This window comes from Macaca nemestrina, chromosome 8, assembly GCF_043159975.1.
Source record: "Macaca nemestrina isolate mMacNem1 chromosome 8, mMacNem.hap1, whole genome shotgun sequence".
NCBI classification, from domain to species: domain Eukaryota; kingdom Metazoa; phylum Chordata; class Mammalia; order Primates; family Cercopithecidae; genus Macaca; species Macaca nemestrina.
Window position 1 is genome coordinate 15091951 of NC_092132.1, and position 24968 is coordinate 15116918.

The following is a 24968-nucleotide window of genomic DNA, read 5'->3' on the forward strand; positions in this document are numbered from 1 at the left end:
TAGCCAAGTCCATCTTATTCTTCAATGAGTCTGTCATCACTGATAGACTGAGAGCTTCTTGTAATTCTTTCTAACCTCCACATGAAATTTCAATTGAGAATAATGGCTGTATCTAGGGAGGGAAGGAAAGAGATTGGAATTGGGTAGAGGGACAGAAGTAGGGGAATAGGGGATCATTCTTTAATATTTTATTTATTAAGCTGGGTGGTGCATACATGGATATTCGATTACTCTAACAAATTATATTTTTCACTTGAAATATTTGATAGTCTCAAGAAAACAGCCTGTATACCTATTTTTACTACTGAGGTGCTTCTCTTGGGAGCAGGTAAAATGAACAGACAGCTGAATTCTTTTTTCATAGGTCTCCAAAATCAGAAGAGGATATCAGATGAGGTAGGAGTCTTGGTGGTAAGGTGGGACCTCTTTGGCCTCAGACATAAGGTATCAGGAGTAGCTCCAGCACATGAGGGAGACACGTGTGTCCTCTCGGTTGAGCTGGTGTGGCCTTTCTTTTGTGTTTTTCTGAGCCGCTTCTCTGAGTGAACTTGGACAGTAACCAGAGCTGCATTTTTTAATATCTCAGCCTGAGATGCTGACAACCACTGCAGGCACCATGAATTTTTAATGTGGTGATTAGAAGGCTGGCTAGGGCCTCATTTCATTTCACTGGACTGCTGTGACACTTGTTTCCTTCATGGTATTTAGACTTCCTGGGGTATTTCCCAATCCAGACTCATGTTCTGTTTCATGACTGCCCATTGCACCCATGCACTTACTGAGGTGTGTTTGAAAGCAAAATTTAAAAATTTGGTCTCAATTATTGAACATCCTACGCTGTTTCAGAAGGGGATGCTTCTTAAATTCCTGAAAAGGAATTCAATAAATCCAGGTCAACAAATATTAACCAAGCCACAGCTTTGAAAGTCCAGCTCACTGAAAGATCTACAGCAGTGTCCATTGGGTAGGGATGCAGAAGTGAACCATAGGTAATCCCTGCCTCTTGTGGTAGGAAAAGATGTGTGTGTGTGTGTGTGTGTGTACATATATACACACACATATACGAATATATATGTGCATACATATATGTGTGTATATATACATATATATATGATAGAATGTGGTAGAAAATCCTGCAGTAGAGGTACAGAGAATTGTGGGCAAGGAAGGATTGTTTCCAACTAAAGGAAGACTTTATGAAGAAAAATAATTTATTGTAAAGCCTTTAATGATACGACTTTGATAAATATCTGTTTATTCACTTATTCATTCTGTAAATACTATGTAGGGAAATTCATGCTTCTCTGTGCAGCACAACAGAGGAGGGAGATGGAGAGTTGAGTACAGGCATCTGAAATGCTTCCAAGAGAACGTGGTATGCATCACTTCCACTCACATGGCCTTGGGTGGTGCATGCCATATTTCCTGCCTTACTTCAAGAGTGTGGGGAAATGCAGTACTCCTTTCTGTAACCCTGCAAGGATTGGAAACTCGGATATCCATGGCAAGTGGTAATGTCTGCCACAAGAGTCACAAGATCTGATGCACAATATAACAGTGTTACGTTGGATGCTGTGTCAATACCAGATTACTGGGAAGCAAAAGCAGTAACAGAGAGACCACTTCAGAAGCAGAGTGTATTTGCCATTGCCACAGATAGGGGACTGTGAGAAAAAGAGGGTTTGGGAAGAAGATCAAGAGTTTGGTTTTAGACATGTTAAGATTCAACATAATAACAGAGAGTGGGTTTGTCTGGGCTGGGGATATCAATTTGGGAGTTATCAGCTGTTAGAAAGTATTTAAAGTCATAAGACTGAGATCCCAAGAGAGTAAGGAAAAATAGAGAGGAAAGGGCCAAGACTGAGGGGCCTCAACAGGATGAGGTCAGAGAGATGAAGAACCAGCAAAGACAATGGAGAGGAACAGTCATGAGGCAAGAAGACACTCAAGAAAATGTAATATCCTGGAAGCCAGATGAAGAACATGTTTCAAGGCAGTGGGGGGTTATTGTTTATGCAGTATTTGCTCTGTTAAGAAACTGTTATATACTTTATGTCAGCTCATTAGTACCACAATTCTGTAAGGTAGTTATTGGCCTCATTTTATGGATTGGAAAACAAAAGCTTAGGGAGGAGAAAATTTCACCAGTTAATATTTCTCATGTGCACCTAATTCATCTGATCCAATTCTGAACATTTTGCAGCAAGAGATGGACTGTGAAAAGCATTTTACAAATACTATACCTCAGACCTGGAACTTAGACAAAATTAAAGGAAATGAAGATTAGTTGCAGGGAAAGAAACCTGTTAGGACACATGAATTTTTCTTTTGCCATCCAAGATTGTTTTTCCAAGGAGAATTTTCTCCTTTTTCAGATAATCATAGTTTCTTTCTTCCTTTTCTTTTTCCCTTTCCTTTCCTTTTTCTTTTCCTTTCCCCTTTCCTTTTTCCTTTCCTTTTTTTTTTTTTTTTTTTTTGAGATAGAGTCTCATTCTGTCACCCAGGCTGGAGTGCAGTGGCACAATCACAGCTCACTGCAGCCTCGACTTCCCAGTCTCCAGCATTCCTCCTAACTCAGCCTCCCAAGTAGCTGAGACCACAGGCGCATGCCACAACACCCAGCTAATTGTTAATTTTTTGTAGAGATGGGGTCTCGCCATGTTGCCCAGGCTGGTCTTGAACTCCTGGGCTCAAGCGACCTGCCTACCTTAGCCTCCGAAAGTTCTAGGATTACTGGCGGGAGCCACCATACCCAGTCAATCACAGTTTCTTAATTGCTTGAAAATGGGATGTAATTTGACCCCTCAACCTATGAGGAATTAGTGGATTAGCTGGACTATAAATGAACTAAATTCTGTAAATGAAAAAAGGTAAGGCGAGGCGCAGTGGCTCACACCTGTAATCTCAGCAGTTTTGGAGGCCTGGTAGTCGGATCACGAGGTCAGGAGTTTGAGACTAGCCTCACCAACTTGGTGAAAAATACAAAAAATTAGTCGGGCTTGGTGGTATGCATCTTTAATCCCAGTTACTCAGAAGGCTGACGCAGGAGAATCACTTGAACCTGGGAGGTGGAGGTTGCAATGAGCTGAGATCATGCCACTGCACTCCGGCCTGGGAGACAGAGTAAGACTCCGTCTCCAAAAAAAAAAAAAAGTAAAAGTAAAAGGGAAAATCTTCCTTAGTAGAGTGAGTTAGAATATTTAGTGTACTCCTAACCTAACCTTTGGGATGTGTGCAATAAATAATTGATACAGTTTATGCTTCCATTTTGAGAATTTGTAGTGATCGGTATTCAAAATAACTTTTCATTGTGGCAAATAATAGCTCAGTCTCCTTTCTTCTTCTTTTTTGTTTTTAGATCATGTACAAAATGAAGAAAACTATGCACAAGTTCTTGATAAGTTTGGGAGTAATTTTTTAAGTCGAGACAACCCCGACCTTGGCACTGCGTTTGTCAAGTTTTCTACTCTTACAAAGGAACTGTCCACACTGCTGAAAAACCTGGTAAGACATTACATATGTGAGTAAAAAGAAGTACAGCCTTTCCAAAATATTATGTCATATGGAGAACATTTCTATAATTCTTCCCTCTCAATCCTTGGTCCTAGGGGTGAGAAAGAAAAAAAGCTTTTTAGACCTAAGTGACTTCTGCACCTCAACTAAAAAGCTTTTTAGTCACCTAGGATTTGCTTAAAGAAAATCCCATTGTGAAATTCCTGGAATTTGTACCTTTGGCCCAGCTGATAGAGTAGATTTATTGAAGCTGAGAGAGAAACTGCTTAACCTGAGTTCTCTTCCACATCTCTACCATTGATTTTTTTTTTAAAGATTACCTTTAGCAACTTTTGCTTTTTGATTGGCTAAAAGAATAATGATGATTTCTGTGTCGAACATACATTGGAAATACACATTGAAAGTATATCTCACTTGTGTGAAGGTGATCATGCATTTTGGTTTCTGATTTATGAATAATGAACCTCCCTCAACTCCCCACATCCTTTTAACCCCTGACCAGGAAAAGGGTTTTGAGATTTAGGGAGTCTCTGGTTTCCGAGGTAAATGACAGGAAGAATCCCTAAAGATCTGAGACACTAGAGGTGCTGGCCCCAGGAGGCAGACCCAGAGATGGGGGTGGTGGAGGAAACTATTTGCCAGGCAGTCATGTATAGGCATCCCCATGTTGTGCTGCAACGCCCTCCCCAGCCCTCACACCATATGCACACTTAGAAAGGTTCTGGGTAACACCACCTGGACTGATGCTGGTTTTGGGGGATGAAATTATTTCTCTGAGGGCCACCCAGTGAAATAATTTAATCCTCCTAAGTCCCCAGAGAAAGGAGTACAATGAGGTTGAAAGGTGCCAAAGGAAAACTATTTATATCATGCTTTTCCAAGTTAGCCCTGCCCTGGAGAAGAGGAGCTGTTCCCTCTTCTCTCCCAGTCTCTTGGTATTGCACTTTTATCTCCTTTAAGGATCCAGAACTCAGGCCCAAGATGGCCTCAGCCTAGGTCAGTTATTCATATAACAAATAGGCTTCTATGGCCTCAGGTGATAATTTGTCATAAATCCATTAGATACAAAAGGTTAGTTTACAGATGAAGATAACCTATTTGAAAAATGAAAACTACCTTTCTACACTCCATTAACCTGTTTGGCCAATTGCAATATTCTTTTTCTCTGTCACAATAAATGAACAGATGTGTGTGTGTGTGTCTGTCTTCCTGACAGTTTTTCTAATTGGTGATGTATGCCATTGAATTAATATTACATAGCAAATAAGCAAATCTGAAAGAAAATAAATGTTGAACATAGAAATATTTATTATTTTCAAAAACTTGGGAAAGAATAATTTTGAACTTAGGCTCTAATGTTTCTATGCTTTTGGATTTAAGAAATCCATGATATTTTTGTAAATCTTAGATTACATAAACCTCATTTATTCAGAAGAGCACCCTCGGTTTTCCTTCCCTCTGAGCATTGCCTGCACTTTCACTGGAGGCCTTGCTCAAAGTGTGGTGTGGTAGAAAGAGAGGAAGCAAAACAAGACTCTGACTATTCACTTTGGTAATAACTGGTAAAGGACTTGGCTCGGGCAGAAAGCTGTGTTTTCTCTGAGATGGGTGTTTTCGCATTGGTATCTTGCTTTAGTTTCCAAGAGACCAAATGTATTTGGCTTAAGTCAAGAGTCATCACCTCCAAGGTTCCTGGACCAATCCATCTCTACACTTTGCTACAATGCAGGTTCCTTTCAACTGTGTGTATATGTGCCATACACACAGCTCAGTGGCCATTCAGGCCAGCATTCATCATCTGCATTTGCTCACCTAATTCATTTGTTCATCTCCATACAAAACCAGCTGAGATTTAGCGAATGCTTTTGATGAGCCTGGCAGTTTGGTGGGTGCGTTATGTAGATTATTTCATTGAAGACATTACAACAATCCTGTGGTTACTGTACCTTTAATCCAGATGAGGAAACTGAGGCAAATTGAGATTGTAACTTGTTCATTTACACTGTTAGTATGTGTTACAGACTTGAAGCCAAACGTTGTGTCTCTGAACCCATTGTCTTTGCTCTTCTACAGTATCCTGCCCCTGTCACTTCATGTTCTGGTTGTGCTGTTACCCTAAGCAGAAGTACTGATCAAGCTACTCCCATATACATACCTCAAGCTACAGCCCTTTTTCCACACCCACTCCCCTTTAAGGAGTAGAAGTCTAAGAAAAATCTAAAGGAAATTGCTGGAAAACCTAATTCATATAGTAAAGAAAATCAAATTTTGCCTTTGAAAGTGGTGGTGGCATTCTTGGTGAGGGAGCCAGGTAGAAGAATCAGTTTCTACTGTAGTTTGGTTACTAAGAAAACATTATTCTAATTGAATAAAAAGCAGCGCCAGGGGTTTACACAACTTGGTAACAGCCAGCAACTTTCTGCTTCTCTTTTTATGCTTTTCCAGGAAAGGGAAGAGCAAACTAGGCAGATTGATAGGGCCGCACCTTGGAGTAGAGGGCTCGGGGGTCAGGGTTCTGGATCTTCGTGCAGCACCTGCGGCCCTCAGCTGAGCAGCACTCAACACCCTCCTGGGGCTCAGGAGTACCCACCATGGGAACCCATACTTCTCAGAAGATTCCCAAAAATCCTATTCTCTTAGGCTTGTGAAGGCCAGAAACATTAAGCAAACTGATACAGTTGAAATGCAGAAATTAAAAGTAAAAGAAAGTACTTTGGTACTTTTTAGACTTTGTAAATTGTATTCTCAGTTCAACCAGCAAGTACCTAAAGTCTATTATGTTCGAAAGTCTATGCTAAATACTAAAAAATGTTATTTTCTAATTAAGTATTGCTTATAAAGAGTATTTTAATAGTTTATACTAAATCATTACTTATTTTTTATAGAGAAAAAGGAAAGGATAGATATGCGGGCCAGGTCTCATACTAGCTTTTAGCTTTGACTAACCCTCGAAGAGAAAAACATTTGTTATTTGTCAGATATAAGAAATCACTATTGCAAGTGTATTGTGTTTAGCAGTTTCCAGGGCAGTGGTCTTAAAAAATATCAGTGCACTAAATGATGGTAACTATCTCAGCCATCATTGAGATGCTTGGGGTTTTTTTCCTTTTTCAAAACTGTCTGTGATTATAGAAAGTATGATCAAGTGAGATGTTATGTGAAAACTCCCAAGGGCTACCTACAAAGATGTTGGCATTAACAGTGCGTAGGCCTGAGGCTGCTTTAAATTAACCAAACGTCTGAGGACTGCGAAAAGGATTGCAGTTATTGCTGATTACTCTGTGAGCTCATACCACAGTTGATACACCAAGTCAGTTTTAAAGTAACTTGCTTTTCTTACTCCCCCCTCCTCCAAATCATAGAAAATTGTTCCTATAAAAAGTTTTTCTACCTCGTAACGTAGGATTCGAGAGACTATGAAGCATAGGTGGTTGGAGGATCATGGGTTTTGGTCTCAATCACACCTGGAATCCTAGTTCGCGCCTCACTAGCTTTATAGCCTTTGGCAATTCACTAAACTTTTCTACTGCTAGTTTCCTTGTCTCTAAAAATAAATAATAAGAGTGACTGTTTCTTGGTAGTGGCAGGATTTCATTGAGATCAGAGAAGCAAGTCACTAAGCACAATACCTGACACAGAATTTGTTTCAGAAATACAAACCTTAATTGTTATTTACATCTTCTCATTTTATTTTTAAGGTAACTCAATGTAAAGACAGCTATCAGTCATATCCCATTTTAGAGATAGATGCACCAAATCTTCAAAAAATATATACTTGCAATGATGCAATTAGGGATTGAGCTCAAGCCCTGTGGCTACAGATCATGCCTTGTTTCAGTCTTGCTGCCCCATGAATTACATTGCCGTGATGGATTATTTGGATGATGAAGGCCCACCTGACAAGGTGACCAGGGACTATCCTGGTGATCACTAAACTAATGTGTGTGTTTAGCGTGCAGGGTACTTTCTTGGCTCTTTTTTGTCCTTTGATTTCTCTCATTTGTGAGTTATAGCATATTGGAAAGAGTGAGAGTGTTAGATGGTAGTTCTCAAACTTCTTGGTTTTAGGACCTCAATCTTAAAAATGACTAAGGGCACCATGTGGTTTCTATTTATGTGGACTACTTCTATCCATATTTACTATCTTAGAAATTAAAACTGAGACATTTTTCATGTGTATTATGTATTTTAAAATAATAAACCCACTTTAAAAATCTATTTTTATGGAAAAATAACTATTTTCTCAAACCAAAAAACATTAGAAGAGTGGCATTGTTTAACATTTTTGTAAATCCCTTTAAAGCCAACTTAATAGATGGTAGCTATATTTTCATGTCTACTTCTGTATTCATTTTGTTGCAATTTATTGTTTTGGTTGAGGTAGATGGAAAATAAGGCCTCACACAGGTCTGTATTGGGAAAAGAGAAGAGTATTTTAAGAGCCGTTTCAGGTAATCTTTGATACTACATAAAAACTTGACAAGTGGTCCTTCCTTAAATGTTATTAACGGTGTGAATCTGAAACCATGTAAATGAACATTATTTGGAAGCTGTCAGCTCATGGTGGCAAATTCAAGTTTTCCAAAATTTTAACTTCCTCTGAAAGCACTGTTTTTATCATTAGCAATAAATGCTATCAGTTGTTTACCTCGAGGTGATAAGCTCACTTCATTCATTTTCAAGAAAATGTTTGTCAAATACCAGAGTCTGAATAACCATAGTTTGCTAGTCTTTCTTTCAAAAAAAAAAAAAAAAATTGGTGTTCCACTAATAAACAAAGCCAGTTAGTTCAACTTGCAACTCAAAAAATTACATTAAGTGCTTTTCCTCAAAACAACCATATTTCAGTATGCCTAAAAAGGGCTTTATTCATACTTCCTATTTTGTCAAACAGAACATTAAAAAGATGCATTTGAGGGTCAAGATGTGATGAAAATCGTTTTACTTTTTCATTATGGGCATTCTTAGATGAAAATAGCCTTTTTTTTTACTGTAAGAGCAAGACCATGAAGAATACAGTTACTTCACTTCGTGTCAGTGCCTTGATTAATGCTTAAGGCAGCAGCTGTTTTACTCACTGTTGCTTTTGCACTGTCAATGCAAATGTCAACACAGTGAAAGATTCAGATAACCTCTTAGTATTATTATGAAAATAGTTTGGACCTTGGGAACCTGTAGGGGCCTAGGCGCTATACTTTGAGAACCACTGGTGTCAGAATTTGAAGGCTTTGTTATGATTCCAGCCCTACCGTTAAGTAGGTTAATGTAGCCTAACTTACGGAAATAAATTTCCTCACTAGTAGAATAGGGAAAGTACTTTTCTGCATACCTTATTGGTTGTGTAGGGATCAACTCATACCATTCATGTGAAAAATATTGTAACCTACAAAGTCCTTTGTACACACTGGATTATTATAATATTAATAGACTACATTAATACTAGTATTACTATGGTATGAATAGCCACTCTAGGGTACTTTGTATTATAAAAAGAACACATGCCTACTGGGGAATTGCAATTTCTCTTTCATGTTCCCACTAATCAAAGATAACTATAATTGACGTTTGGAGTTTCTTTCTAGTCCTTTTGTCTACCTCCTTCTTTAGGGGGATGACAAATAGATGAAACGACATGTTCTAAGCAATTTTGAATTTGCTAGATTTCATATAGTGCTGGCACTAGAGTTAAATATCATATAGTACTGGCACTAGAGCAGACACACTTTCCCAAGTTGGGTTAAGTCATAGATTCAGAAGTTCAAAAGAATGTGACTTATCCAAGAGCCCCATGTAATGAATTCCTCCTCATTGGCAGATCAGCCTTCATCCCCATTACAGCCTCATCCCCTTCTTGTTGTGAGAGCCAGCGCGGTGACATCTGCGGAATGGCAATCCAGCTACTAGGGCAGGAAGATGATCGAGGATGACCCAAGTACATGCAAGATCTTTTGTCTTTTACATCTGTGTTCTTTATACCCCTGTAAGCTTTTATTGCCTTAAAGTGAAAAAAAAGTTCCCTAAAAGAGTGACTTTAAATAAGATAACCTTCCCATAATGTGTATTTTTATGACTAAAGTCACAGGCATCCAAAATTACAAAGATGGAGAGCAGATCAGTAGTTACCAGTGGTTAGGAAAGGGAGCAGCAGTGTAACCTGAGGGAGTTCCTTTGTATTGATGGAACAGTTTGATAACTTGATGGTGGTGATGGTTGTAGTTATCTTTACATGTGACAAAATGCTGTAGATACACAAAGACATACCAAAACAATGAATGCATGCAAAAAACGGGGGGAATTCTAGTAAGGTCTGTGGCCTAGTTGTCTTGCACCAGTGTTTCTATTTTTTCTTTTTGATAATGTACTGTTTAACATATATAAGTTGTTACTATTGGAGGAAGCTGGTTGATGGGTCCAAGGGACCTCTCTACTAGTTTTATAGTTTTTTGGTGAGTCTGTAATTTTTTCAAAATAAGTTTAATAAAAGTATAAACTATCAAATTATTATCAAAGCGGGAAAGTAGGGGAAAGTGTTTAGTATACGTTGTTACGTAAACATTTCAGCATGAAACAAATGTGCAGAACACAAATCAAATTCATTTCTCTGATATTCTTTGAGCCAACTGATCTGCAGTCCTCAGTCCCACTTCCTTCGCACTTTAATAGGTTTTCTAATTTCTTCCTCTAATTACAGTCCTATATGTGGCCACTATTCCACAAAAGTAGGAATGATTAGCTATTTCCTCCCAGAAGTGAGTCTAGTTGTCATGACTGAATATATCTAGGGAATGCTGCCTCTTAGTGGTGAGAAGCCAGAGAAATGTGGACAAGATCTATTCTATTGCTGTTGTTTTTACTATATTTGTGGCATAGTTATAAGTGCATGGGTTTTGATTTTTAATGAGGCCTGTATAAAAATAATTACTCAGCATCTTACTTGTGTGGCCTTGTTGAGTTCTTTGAGTCTTGGTTCCTTCATTTTTGTAAAAAGGGTTTAATAATCCCTCCTTGTGTTCATTTATGATTCATTCTGTTATTTATTAGGATTCTACATAAGCCCTGTGGGTAGGCAGTAGAGATACAGCAGTGAAAAGAACACAGACAAGAGCCATATCCTCTTGGAGTCTCCATTCTGGTGGCATTTTTAGAAATAATTTATGTAAAATACCTATCAAAGCATTCAGTTCATAGCATATACTGGATAGTGACATTTAAAAAACGTTTTTAAAAAATATTTATTTAGTTGACTTGCAATGTCTCTGAATTTATCCTTCCTTTCATTAAAGATGCCTTCCTAATCAAAGCCAACTCCAGACATAACAAACGATTTGTTGTTCCTGGAATATATACCATTTCACGCTTCCATGCCTTTATACATTCCATTCCTTCCACTTTGAGTGCCCCTTTAGTAGTTAATGTATTAATGATAAAGGCTTTCTTTGCAATGCAGCTTTCTCGTTTAAAAAAAGAAAAAGGAAGCAGGATGTTCTTGAGTTTTAGCTGTTTCTAAGTGGTTTTGTTGTACGTTTGATTAAGTGTATAGTACTGAAAAATTATGTTCAACCTTTTTTTTTTTTTTTTTAACCATGAAAAGGAAGGCAATAAAATTATTGCTTGCTAAGCAATGCTGGGTCTGCTCTACTTCCAGCATCAGGCATCATTCCTGTGATCCTAGCAAAGAAGTTAAGGAGACAACAGAGAATGGCATCCATTTAATACCGAAACCACAAAATGGGTCGGGAAAGGAATAACTGGTGGAGTGAAATAGATTCTCAATGGACAGAGGAAAACCATTTAAATACCATACCCTTTGAAAGTCCCAAGGCAGCAGTGGTTTTAGAAAATGTATGTAAATTATTTTTTAAATAGTGGAAATTACCCAGAAGTATTCTAGTTCAGGCAGGACTCGCCATGCATCTGATTTCTTCTCTCCTGAAGCCTTTGGACAATTCTATAGCTTGCATAAGAGCTTGAGTCGCATTAAACAGTTGGAGGGCAGTTATTGCTTCAGAGCTGTTGAAGCAAAGCAAAGATTTCTCCATCTGCATAGCATTTCCTGTTTGCAATCTCTGTAAGTTATTGTGGTTTGTGTTAAAGATTTTTTTTTTAATTTTTCTCCTTTTCTTTCTTCACAAATAAGAATATCTGATAATGTACAGGTCGGATCTAGATTTGTAGCCAGCAGATTATTTCTCAAGTTCTTCTTTGAAATGTTAAAAAGTATGGAGAGCATGGTTGTGCCTAATGGTAAAATTGGTAGCTTCTGGCTGCCCTGAACTATATAATGCATTTTTTTAAACCTTATCTTTTTTAAAAATGGTCATTAATCATTTTTTTAAAAGATATTTTAAAAAGTTTTCAGCATTTGATCTACCAGGTTATCCCCTTATGTCCTGACATGCCTCACGACCAATTAATACTGTGGGACATTTTGTGAAATGTGATTTATCTATGTGGGTTGATGGGTGGGTAAGAGGGAAAGGATTTTTTTTTTTAATTTAACTTCTTCTATTAAACCATATGCATTTACTATAAAAATTTCAGACATATGGAAAATTTTAAAAATTATAATTCCAGCTTCTGTTAATATTTAAGAGTATAGTATTTGAAACAGTTTTATGGATTTGTACACAGAGATACTGCTAATTTGCATAGATATCTGCAGGTATAGACATCTATCTCATTTAGATCCAAAATCCTTGGGGTTAGATTGGTTTCAAAATTCAGAGTTTTACAGATTTCAGAAGGATGACAAAGTGTACATGCCTTATATTAAGCAGGACACCCCCTAGTGACTTCTTGGGAAGATGTTTATAATTAAACATAGTTTTGTGTCTGCAGTAAAACTTGAATATTCACATGAAGTGGGATATATAAAGACTGTTAGTTGCCCCACTTCAAGTCTAGTCAGAGGTTACCAACCAAATGGAGTCAGAACAGGTTTTGCTGTTAAATGAGTTTAAGCTAAAAAAAAAAAAAAAAGCCGAAGCCGTGTATTTCATATATATATATATATATGCAAAATTTTTAACTGGCTTCATACTGTTTCATTGTTTATCTGGACCATAACTGATTATTTGAGTTTTCTATTTGTCAGTACAGGTATACCTTGTCTTAAATACATCCAATAAACAGGTATCCTAGTGTATATGTACCTCAGGCTGAATTTGAATATGGTTTTTCTTTTGGCTTATTTTTTTTCTTTTAAGGATTTACATTCAATGTTTCAAGTAGGATTTCAAATAATACATTTTAAATAGGATTGCGTTTTCAGCTTGTGGCTTTTGTATGTTCCTAGCACTTGTCTAAAGGGTGTATGCATGCGATATGTGTATGTGGTTGTCTAGTATTATTTCACTTGAGACAGGCTCACAAAACAGCATTTGGTGTAGAGTTTGGTTCTATGTGAGAGGAAGGAAGAAGAAAAAGAGAGAGTGGGGAAGGGAGAAGAAAAACCATCGCTTATTGGAGCGAAGTTTCATTGACCATAGGAAGGGATTGAACTTGAAGAATGATTGGTACTGGAATGCTTTATGGTGTCTCTTAACATTTGCTAATCAATATCTCTTTGATAAAAGAGCTGGTCTCACCCTCACAACCTTAAGGCAGGTGAAGTTTTCATTATTTTTATTTTTATGGTTAACTTTTGCTGTACAAATAATTCTGATAACAAGAGCTTGTCTTTATACTGTGGTGTCTATATGCCAGGCACTGGCACTTTGAGTACTTTACATGTTTTATTGGTTAAGATAGGCTAGGATATACTGCAGTAATAAATGAACCCCCAAATCTCCATGGCTTAACATGGTTTATTTTCTTGTCATGTGGCATGTCTGCTGAAGGGGTCTGTTCTACTTAGCAACAGCAACTCAGAGACTTAGACGCATGGAAGCTCCCCTTCTCTACAGGGGAAGAGAGAGACTAGAGAAGCGTAAACATCCTTTTCACAGGTTTCCTAGATGTTGAAGTTCATTGGTTTGAACTGTGTTCTTGGCCCCACCTACCTAGCTGCAGGAGACCCGGAATGGGAGGGAGTAAATGGAGTATTTGGTGAGCATTATCCTCTCTGCCTCATCTGTACATAGCCTCATTTACTCCTCACAGCAGCCCTACCAGGTAGTAACCATAGTTACCCTTATTTAAGAGCTCACAAAACTGAGTCCCAGAGCATTAAGTAGATCTCAGATTCAGCATTCGAACCCAGGTGGTCTGCTCTAGGGCATCGTTCCCCAACCTTTTTGGCACCAGGAACCGGTTTTGTGGATGAGTTTTTCCACAGATGAGGGGGTAGCCGGGAGGATGGTTTCGGGATGATTTGAGCACATTACATTTATCACTAGATTCTCATAAGTAGCATGCAACCTAGATCCCTCGCATATACGGTTCACAGTAGGGTTCCCTCTCCTGTGAGAATCTAATGCTGCCCTTGATCTAACAGGAGGCAGAGCTTAGCTTCGCTCACTAGCCCACCACTCACTCCTGCTGTGTGGCCCTGTTCCTAACAGGCCACAGACCTGTACCCGTCCGTGACCTGGGGATTGGGGACCCGTGCTCTAGAGTATGCTGTACCTCCTCTCAAAAGATATGGACATCCTGTTTTGGACATAATGTAAAATTTACTCTTAAATTAAGTTAAAAGTTACATTGATTTTAAAAACAGCAATTAAAACATTGACAATGATGTTACAAAGATAAGGCAAACACTGATTGGAGAGAATTAACAGCCATCTGTCTGCATGATCTTTGTCCCAGAAGCCTCCAGAGCTCTTTCTTTAGGCCCAGATCTGGAAGTAAAATGCATACAGCAAATGCAGGTCTTTTTCTCTTTTCCTTTCTTAACAGAGAATTCTGTCAAACTCTGCCCCACATTCACTTCTTCCGCTTCTTTTCACTTCTTTTCACTCCACATTCCCTTCCACTCTTCCTTGATTTCCCATTTTCCATCCCAGGCCTAACCTTTTATCTGGATCTCCCACTCTTCCTAGCAGATTCAGATTAAATGTTCTGTCTTGAGCTGGCTTTGGATTCCTCTGCACAATGTTGCTTCTGAGTCTCTCCTCACCTCCACATACCATGGCCCTCAGACAGGGCCACCACTGCACATCCGGGCTGTTGGGAGGTACTACAGCCCAGCCTGGCGCTTTTTCAGGGCTGATGCCAGCCAGCACCGGGAAACACGGGTTAGTGAGGGGAGACTGACTGGACTTCAGGCTTCCCTTGTACAAGCCAGGTGGGTGATTTGAGCCATGTACACCCTGCGCAGCCGTACACAGTGGCCATACTGTGTCCAGTGTATCTGGTGTCTTCTTGCCTGGGAGCAAGAATATAAAGAAACTTGTCCAATGCGGTGCTTTCTAATTTATTTGAGCACAGACTTTATTGTTGTATAAAGACTTTGTTGTTGTATTGACTTTTCATGGAACCACTTCAGAAAATGCTGATGTAGATGTTTTGCTGGACCAGGTGATCCATTTCATTTGTTGTATATGTGTGTGTGTGTGTGTGTGTGTTTTTCTCCCCCCAAGACAGTCTGGCTTTGTCACCCAGGCTGGAGTGCGGTGGTGCGCTCTCAGCTCACTGCAAGCTCCGCCTCCCGGGTTCACGCCATTCTCCTGCCTCAGCCTCCCAAGTAGTTAGGACTACAGGCGCCCGCCACCACGCCCGGCTAATTTTTTGTATTTTTAGTAGAGACAAGGTTTCACTGTGTTAGCCAGGATGGTCTCGATCTCCTGACCTTGTGATCCGCCTGCCTCAGCCTCCCAAAGTGCTGGGATTACAGGCGTGAGCCACCGCGCCCAGCCATGTGTGTGTTTTTTTCTAATTCAAATTCATTTCACCCCTCCAAGAATTTATTTCTAATTTATATTTCAGTATGTAATTTCTCATTGTTTTTAAGCTGGTTGCTGCTTTGCCTTTTCTTTTCATTTTAGATTATACTGTTTGGTAACCTTAGGGTTAAACATGAAGAAATGGCCCACTGATGCAGTCTTGAATTCGTATCTGACTACATCTTTCAGTAAAAACGAGTGGATCTATTTATTGACATATTGCCCCAGATATGTGAAGCAACTGAAAATTCAGAAGATTGGCAGAAATAGCTTGACTTCGAAATCAGTTGTAATTGAGTTCATGTCTCTGCTCCACCACTTCCCAAGCTAGGTCACCTGAGGCGGATTCATTCATTCACTAATTCATGTAGAAAACAAGAGTATCTAGGAAGGCTGTGCAGAGGAGGCACGCTTTATCTGAGCCATAAATTATTAAGAGATATTCATGAAACGCTATTCTCTTAAGCTAGCAGAGTCTGTTTTCATAAATAGAAACATTAAATAATATTAAGCAATGGTTGATATACTTGATAAAGAGTGAGGTGAAAGTCTATACTTTAGTACTAAGAAAGAAACTTTATATAAAGTGTGTCCTTATCTCTGTCAGCAGTTACCAAGTGCCCACTCTGTTCCAGAATCTGTGCTAAGACTGTCATTTTCTATGTGAGAGATTGCTTATACATAATATTTTAATAGTTTACCCTAAAGCATTACTTAATTTTACAAGGGAAGATGGACAAAGGTATAGGACCAGACTTGTAAAACATTGTGCTTTTGGTTTCCCGCAAGTGGGGTTTCCTGGCAGCAGTTGGCATCACAAATGTAATATCTAAGAAGATTCCTTTTCTGCAAGAGAAGCTTTGAAATATATGAAACAACTGCCTATCACAGTTACCATTTAGGTGGATTCTTTGACTTCTGAAAAAATTAATGAGGATTAAGTGAAATAAGTCTTAAAACATGAAGATGTAGACCAAGCAGACAGGGCAGGGCTTTCCAAAAAAAGGGAGCCAAGGTGGCTCTGACCAGTTAAATGTCAGTTAAATGAAGACAATAATGTCTACTATGAGACATTACTGTGTCACCGCAGTACGTGGTAAGCCCTGTGTGCTTGCATATGTTTGTTGAATTTTTAAAATTGTGTTAAGAAGGTGCGTCCTGAGTAAAAGATATTGCAAAACAATTTATCATAATCTGTGATAAAGATGTTGAGTGAAAGCAAGGAAAATGTGATTCGATGTTACAGTGTGGTTTTATTCTAGGGAAAAAGAACAAATTATAGATGCCAAGCATGGAAATGAAATTAAAGGTCTGAAAGTTGATCATGAACTAACTGATTATCATTTTAAGTACAATAAAGAAATCCTTAGGATGGGGATATCTTTCTCAAACCAAGGCCTAGCTATATAGCACACCGCCTCCTTTTACTTTCTCCTTTGTCTTGGTCTTATAAATCCTAGCTACTTCCCCTTTCCATATAATTATCATCAAATGAAATCAGATGCTGCAGATAATGCACAGGGAAATGGTACTTTCATTTTCACTTGATGTAGGAGATGATGTTAAATGTAACCCACCATTTAGTAAATTGAATTAGATAAAATATAATTACATTATTTTAAGTTAAGGAATTCTCATATTCCCTGGTACTGTTAGACCTACCCATTTTTCTTTCTAGCATTTCCAGTAAAATGTACTTTATGCCTAAATTCAGTCTTGTCAGTCCCGAATGCCTTTAGCACATGGTGTAATTTAGTTTGCATTTTTCCTTGGGCCTTTCCCAGATCTTCCAGCACAGTATGTCTGTTCTTCATTGTAATTATGCCTTAGACCATAGGCAAGTGATTTCTGCTCTCTGGCTGTAAGTCTTTCCTTCTCTAAAGGAACTTTGGTTTTTCTTGCGCTTGGACAACCTTTAGTCTAAGGCAATGATTCTCACACTTGATCTTGCATCCATTTCACCTTGAGAGCTTGTTAAAACTTAGGTTGCTGGGCCCCACTCTTGGAGTTTCTGATTAATTAGGTCTGGGATTTCATAACCAACAAGTTTCCAGGTGATGTTGACACTACTGATTTGAGGACCACACTTTTGAGAACCACTAGGAAGGGTTGTCATTCTGGACAGAGATCCAGGATTTCCTAGTATTACAGAGAAGCTGCAACTGTTTTTCCCTCCAGATTCACTTTTATAATATTAATTGTTTTTACTTTTATACATGCCATCTGATTTACATCTTTATCAATAAATAAAGAAAAAGTTGAATGAGAAATAGGCTACTGGTTAATTATATCACCCTCTTGTGATTTGTGTCATGTTTCTTTTTAATAACTTTCTACGTACAAAAATAATACCACTTCATTGTTGAAAACTCAGAAAATATAGGGAGAAAAAGACTAAAATAAAAATCGACAGTAATCTTACCTGTTATGGAGTGTGTGTGTGTGTGTGTGTGTGTGTGTGTGTGTGTATACGCACCCTCTGTCTTTCTAAACTTTTTGCTGTTTTAACATATTTTTTCTCGCATTTTTAAAGTCATATAATTTTTTTAAACATTGGGTTCATACTGCAGTGCTGTTTTATACTGTGGTTTTCCACTGATACATTTTGAAAATGTTTTCCTGTTTTGTAAAATACTGCAGCCTAAAAACCTTTGCTTAGTTGGAAGCATACAACCTCCTAGATCAAGGCTTGTTTGGGCAGGGTTTGGAGCCAGGATCCTCTCCCCTGGCAGTCTCCAAAGAGGAGTCTACAGAACCCAGAGGCACTTCCCACCAAGAGGCACATTCTAAAAATTGTATAGAATGCCCGTCTTATGTTTGCACTGTAATTTATTTACACAACTTCCTGTTTTGAATATTTCTATTGTTTCCACTTACCACTGTCCAAAATGTAATAGTTTGAAATCTCTACACATCTCATGATTATATATTATTTAGTTACTGATTGTCATTACTCCATTAATTCAGTTTGTAATGCTTTTGTTTCTCCTCCTTCCCTGTCATTTAAGAGTCAAGAAATGGGGGGAAACTGCCAGTAGCCCAAGGCCCTAGTAGGTCATAGTTGGTGCCTTGCTCTGATCAAATTAAGATGCTCACTTCGTTGAAATATTTCAGACTTTTTCAAAAGGTTATGTTTATACTGTGCCTGAAGTTTTATAGTGAACGTTGTGGACTATACTAAAAAATTGAGAATTGTTTTAAGAATTTCGAATGGACTTTTCTAACTCTCCGGCTTTACCACGGAACTGTTTGTTTGTTTTTGTTACTTTGTTGGGTGGGGAACCAGGGCTGCCTTGTCTCTGAGGCAGTTTGAGCATCTCCCTATAGTTCTCACCCGTTCGAGGTGGAATTTTTTCTCCTTTATTCAGTTGTATCTCAGTAGCTCATTTTAAGCTGTAAGAGTGTTGTAACTGGAAGGTACCTTAGAGATCTTTTTAGAGACCCCACACTTTATTGATGCCAGAAACAAAAAGTGAGCTGCCTAACCATTCACAGCTGGTTGGAGACAGGTTCAAGTCTAGAACAGGTCTCCTGACCTTCATTCTTTCTTCTCTTCTTATCAGACAGAGCCTAACAGCTGCAGAGTGGGAGGGGTACCCTTGGTTTGTCACTCCCAGCCATATCCTGGGAGCAGTTCTAACTCTTCTATCCCTCTCCTGAATCTTGCCGCTTCCCCCATTCTGGATCCCCCATTCTGGTGCTGAGCACTCCAGGAAGACCAAAACTGATTCAGGTTCTATAATGCTTGGTGCTTCAGAGCAGCTCTCCTGATTTGGAGAGGAATTCATTCATCCATTTACTTAATCAGTAAGCATTTTTATTTAGTGTATATAGCAAGTCAACACTTTGCTACTCTAGGAGTTTGATGTAGCTCAGTGGTGGGCAAAGCAGTCATAGCCTCTGCCTCCAAGAAGCTTTGCTCTAGACGGTAAAGGAACACACGGGTAGTTTTAAAGTGCAGTACTCTATGAAAGAGAACCTATTCTGCCAGTGGTCCAGAGTAACAGGAGATTAGGAAGAAGGGACTTATTTATTATTTAGAATGGTCAAGGCCTCACTGAGGAAGTGACATGGAGACAGAGGAAGAGTGTTCCAGACAGAGTAAAGTACATGCAAAGGGGGAGAGCTCTGTGGGTTGAGAAGCCAGAAGGAGTTGAAGTGCAGTGAGAATGGGTAGAAGGACTCAAAACAGGTTGGCAGGGCCAGACCTAAATTGGGAGCTTGGATATGAGTGTAGTTCAGTGGGAAGCCAACGATGGGTTTTAAGCAGGAGAGTGATATAATCTGGTAATCACTTTAAAAGATCACTGTAACAGCAGAGTGCAGAGGAAATGAGAATGGTCTTTGGAGTCAGTAAAAACCTTAATTAATAACCTGACCATCTGCTTTACTCACTGTTTGACCTTGGGCGTGTTACTTAACCTCTCTAAGCCTGTTTCCTCATTAATCTAGTGAGACTAAGACCCATTTTACAGAGGTGTTGTGAGCAATGTCTTTAGATAATATATTTTAAATACAGTACCCTCTGTCATTTAAATAAAATTCACGCCGTTCTGCCTAGATTAGAACACAGTATAATGGGCTGCATTATCTTACAGTTTATGGAGACTGTCTTGCAGATGAGGCAGGGAAGCAGGAACTGTGAGATGGAGAGAATGTGGTGCAATAGAAAGGATATTTTGAAGCTTCCCATCCCAGCCTTAAAAGTACCTGAAATGCTATCTCATTATCATTTTTTCACCACTACTGCTGAGCTTTTCAAGTGTAAAGAATCTTGTGATTCAACATGACGAAACCCTGTCTCTACTAAAAATACAAAAATCAGCCGGGCGTGGTGGCAGGTGCCTGTAGTCTCAGCCACTCAGGAGGCTGAGACAGGAGAATCACTTGAACCCAGGAGGCAGAGGTTGCAGTGAGCATGGCTGCACTCCAGCCTGGGTGGCAGAGTAAGACTCTGTCTCAAAAATAAATAAATAAATAAAAAATCTTATGAAAATAAACCTGGTTACATTTGATTAAGGGGTATTATGTGTTTGTTGTGCCAAACCCCTAGCCTCGGTAGGGAAGGCACCAGGTTCAAGAGGCCAAAGAAAAGTCCCAGAGCCAGCAAATGAGACATGGGATGTATTAGGGGCTTACATACAGGGGAGAGAGTCCAGTGGCAGCAGGCTGGACAAGAAAACTTCACCCACTAGTGAACAGCATGTAGCTTATATAGGATTTTCACTTAACACTCCCCTTAATGACCCACCTGGCAACCTTCATGGAACCCAAAACTCAAGGCCTCAATCTTCTGTATGACCTGTGTTCCACAGGACGGGCCGGGGACTCGGACATTTCTCATAGACAAGGAACGAATTTCTGTGATTGCTACTCCCAGGATTCCCTAGCTTAGAACACACATTCAGGTACATCTGCCACAGGGTCATTCTAAGGGTGTGCTTAAGTTACTGCTATCAGGGCACTTGCCCTACAATAGTGTCAGGCATTTTGCCTGTGTTTGCATCCACTGTGTCTCAGGTAACTGTGTGTGTTTGGCCAAGTTATTTAGTAATACCTTGTAGGGTTACCAGGAGCAGCTAATGAGACTTTGTGTGTGAACCGAGCCACCTGTGTGGCCTGGAATAAAGTGGAGCTTCATTGGTGTCAGTTCTTTTCTTTTCTTTTTTCTTTTAAGACAGGGTCTCGTTCTGTTGCCCAGGCTGGAGTGCAGTGGCACAATCTCAGCTCACTGCAGCTTCAACCTCCTGGGCTCAGGCAGTCCTCCCACCTCAGCCTTCTGAGCAGCTGGGGTTATAGGCATGCACTACCAAGCCCAGCTAATGTTTATATTTTTTTGTAGAGACGAAGGTTTCACCATGTTGCCTAGGCAGGTCTCGAACTCCTGAACTCAAGCAATCCACCTGCCTCAGCCTCCCAAAGTACTGGAATTACCGATGAGCCACTGCCCTTGGCCCGTTGGTGTCAGTTCTGTCTCGATCCACTGACACTGGCATGGGCTAGTTCAGGAAGGTGCTGGGACACCAGCAAGGTTAAAGCGGTTTTCCCAGTTCACGCAGGCTGGGAGTGATGAGTGGCCACATGCCTCTGGGATTCTTTCCTCTGTGTAACAGTACCTTGGAAAGCAGCCTAATGATGAGGCATCAGTTTTATTTTTATTTAGTTTTATTTTTTGACCTGCCACTTCAGGAGGCACCAGTTTTAAATAACTTCAAGTATTATAACTCTCTAGGACCTGAAGGAGTTAATATATTAGACAGAATACCCAATTTATACCAGAGAATTGCGGACTTAACTGCTGGGAGCTGGCTCATTATTTTAATTGGATTTTCCAATATATTGAGCAAGTCAGCAGATTTGCATTAGCCTTACTTTCAGAGAAACTGTTTCAGTTCTGGAGAGAGACAGAACCAATGGGCAGTGGAGAGGGAATGTCAAGATTAATGCAAGATGACAAAGCAAGCAAATTATGTCCTTGTTAATTAATACAGTCTTGTGTGCATGTAAGTGTCCTGGAAGTACCATTTGTAGAACTCTGCTCCGCTCTCCTGTCAGAGGCAAGAAAAAACAAGGCCCTGCTGACTCATTGTCTTTCTGCTGGTTGGCTGCTCCAGCAGGACAGGGTGACTTGTTGGAGTGAGGCCTTAAGGGCACTCCACTTACAGGCCCATAGAGGGGCTTGGAGCTGAGTTGGGCAGTATTCAGGCAAGCTAGAAATGGTAGTACAGTGTGACCTACAACTGCTTTTTTTTTTTTTTTTTTTTTGTTTTTGAGATGGAGTTTCACTCTTGTCACCCCGGCTGGAGTGCAGTGGTGTGATCTCAGCTCACTGCATCCTCCGCCTCCCAGGTTCAAGAGATTCTCCTGCTTCAGCCTTCTGAGTAGCTGGGATTACAGGCACCCACCAACACACTTGGCTAATTTTTGTATTTTTAGTAGAGATAAGGTTTCACCACATTGGCCAGGCTGGTCTCAAACTCCTGACCTCAGGTGATCCACCTGCCTCGGCCTTCCAGCCTGCTCGGGTTACAGGCGTGTGCCACTGTGCCCGGCCTACAATTGCTTCTTGATTCCTTCTTTGGGATCTGATCAGTTAGTAAACAAAACAGATATAGGGCCTCCCCTTAAGAAGCAAACCTTCTAGTGAGGAAAGGTGATAACTCAGTAAACAGTAAGTGAGATCATTTATTTTAGTGGTAAAGCATAAAGACATTTTAAAAATCAGAGCAGAAGATATATGTTTATATATACAGAGGAAAAACTTTATGAAGTCATCTCCAGTGACTGGGATAACAGGGGCTACTTGTATATTGCTGGCAGTGTTGAAGCAATTGTAAGGAATAAACGGCTATTTTTGTCAAGTTTAATATTAATTACAGTTACTTGCTTCCGTAAGTCCCTTTTGCATGATGGAAGGTAGACCTCAGCCTACCTATGTTTGATTAACTCCAAATTTCTGGTTAGGCTTGATGTATGAACTAGCAGGGGGAATACCTCTTCTTTTAGGAAAGAAATCTAGAAGCAATTTGTTCGGAAAGCAAAACTATTTACCATACCTAAATAATATTCTGGAATTTTTTTTTTTTTTTTAAAGAGATAGGGTCTCACTCTGTCACTCAGGCAGTGGCAGGATCGTAGCTCACTGTAATCTTGCAGTCCTTGCCTCAGCCGCCTGAGTAGCTGACTACAGGCATGCACCATCATGCCCAGCTCATCTTTTTTTTATTATTATTATTTCTAAAGAGATGGGGTCTTGCTGTACTACCCAGGCTGTTCTCAAACTCCTGGACTCAAGCAATTCTCACACCTTGGCCCCCCAAAGTGCTTAGATTACAGGCATGAGCCACCATTCCTGGTCCTGAAATGATTTTAAATGTGTTGTTTGCTTAATAAAATGAAAAAAAAATGCATTTTCAAAAACATACGCTTCAACTTCTTATAGACTTGAATCATGTAAAGAACTTGTGTTAATTCCACGTTATCAATAAAGGAAAGGAAATGATTTGGAAGTTGAGTAAATGGAGATAGAGTAATCAATAGAATTTTAGTAAAATCAATGGGAAATAATTATATAATGGATTTGAAAGGGTTTTTAAAAATTTATTAAAGATAATGAAGGTGATACAGGAAGTTTACTGATATTGTTATTGTATTATATTGGCTGTATTGTTAAGTGCCTTGGAGATGACTGCTACACATCAGTTTGCAAAACTCTTGCTCAGGTCATATAAACGAGGGGCCCCCAACCCCTGGGCCGTGGCCTGTTAGCTGCCTTGGAGATGACTGCTACACATCAGTTTGCAAAACTCTTGCTCAGGTCATATAAACGAGGGGCCCCCAACCCCTGGGCCGTGGCCTGTTAGCTGCCTTGCCACATAGCAGAAGGTGAGTGGTGGGTGAGCAAGCATTACCTCCTGAGCTCCACCTCCTGTCCGATCAGTGGTGACATTAGATTCTCAAAGTAGCCCGAACCCTGTTGTGAACTGTGAATGTGAGGGACCTAGGTTGCACATTCTTATGAGAATCTAACTAATGCCTGCTGATCTGAGGTGTAAGAGTTTCATCCTGAAACCAACTCCCCCACCCCCTACCATCTGTAGAAAAACTGTCTTCCACGAAACCAGTCTCTGGTGCCAAAAAGGTTGGGGACTGCTAATATAAAGGATTCCTGAAAGAACTATAAAAATGAAAACACAGGAAATTTATAGAATCCCATGACTGCAAAGTCATATACTCCATCTCTGTGGCACAATAATCACCTAAAATAACTGAGAAATAGGTTTTGCCTTCTTTGAGATCTCCAAGAAAGGATTTTTTTTTTTTTTTTTGCTCCCCCCAATGAATATTTCCTAAAATTTCCTCCTCTTGAGATTGGTTTGCTTTCTCTTAAACCTTTCTTTGTGTCTTTATAATGACACAGGTAATTACTATTCACTTGTCACTTAAACTTTTCGGTGCTAGTTTTTTTTTAAATTAACCTACCTTTTCCTGGGAAGTAAGTTGGAAAGACTGTAAATTTTAATTTTTTTTTTTTTTTGGTAGCCTTTTCATTGACTAGTCACTGGAAACATTCTGAATTCATAATACATGTTTTGCGTTCGTGATTTCTTATCAGCCCTCAAGAATGTGTGTAGATAACCACGGAGAAATTCTTAATTCTTGGGGTTTTCTGTCTTCCCCTCATGCCTAACCACAATGATGGCATTAAAAAGTTACTATGTGTGGCGGAGCATGGTTGCTTATGCCTGTAATCCCAGCACTCTGGGAGGCAGAGGCGGGCAGATCACATGAGGCCAGGAGTTGGAAACCAGCCTTACCAATAAGAGAAGACCCCCCCCATATCTACTTTTTGAAAAAAAGAAGTTACTGTGTGTGTTTAGTGTGTGGTCAGTACATGGTTTGAGGCACTTTTTATTTGGAACAACTCTCACATTCAGTACTAACCACAGAGTTTCATAATTCTTTAATTGTTATTTTATAATACAGCCTTCAGATCAAAGTACTAATAACATTAATGTATTTTTTTTTTAATTTTCTGCTTCATTTCACAAAGAATTTGAGGCATTGATGCAAACCATAATTTAGAACAAAGAATTGAAAAGGGATTATTTATAATCACTGTCTTTTCAT

General features: G+C 39.5%; 1 protein-coding gene across 3 annotated transcripts in view; it reads left to right on the plus strand.

The window, feature by feature from the left end:
* The window catches only part of LOC105492844 (ArfGAP with SH3 domain, ankyrin repeat and PH domain 1), a 395792-nt gene that overhangs the window by 221369 nt on the left and 149455 nt on the right, over positions 1 to 24968 (plus strand). For all 3 annotated transcript variants that reach the window (XM_024796318.2, XM_071067822.1, XM_071067823.1), the window contains one exon: positions 3359 to 3504. In XM_024796318.2, coding sequence (XP_024652086.2) covers positions 3359 to 3504 — 146 coding nt within the window. The remainder of the gene's footprint in view (positions 1 to 3358; positions 3505 to 24968) is intronic.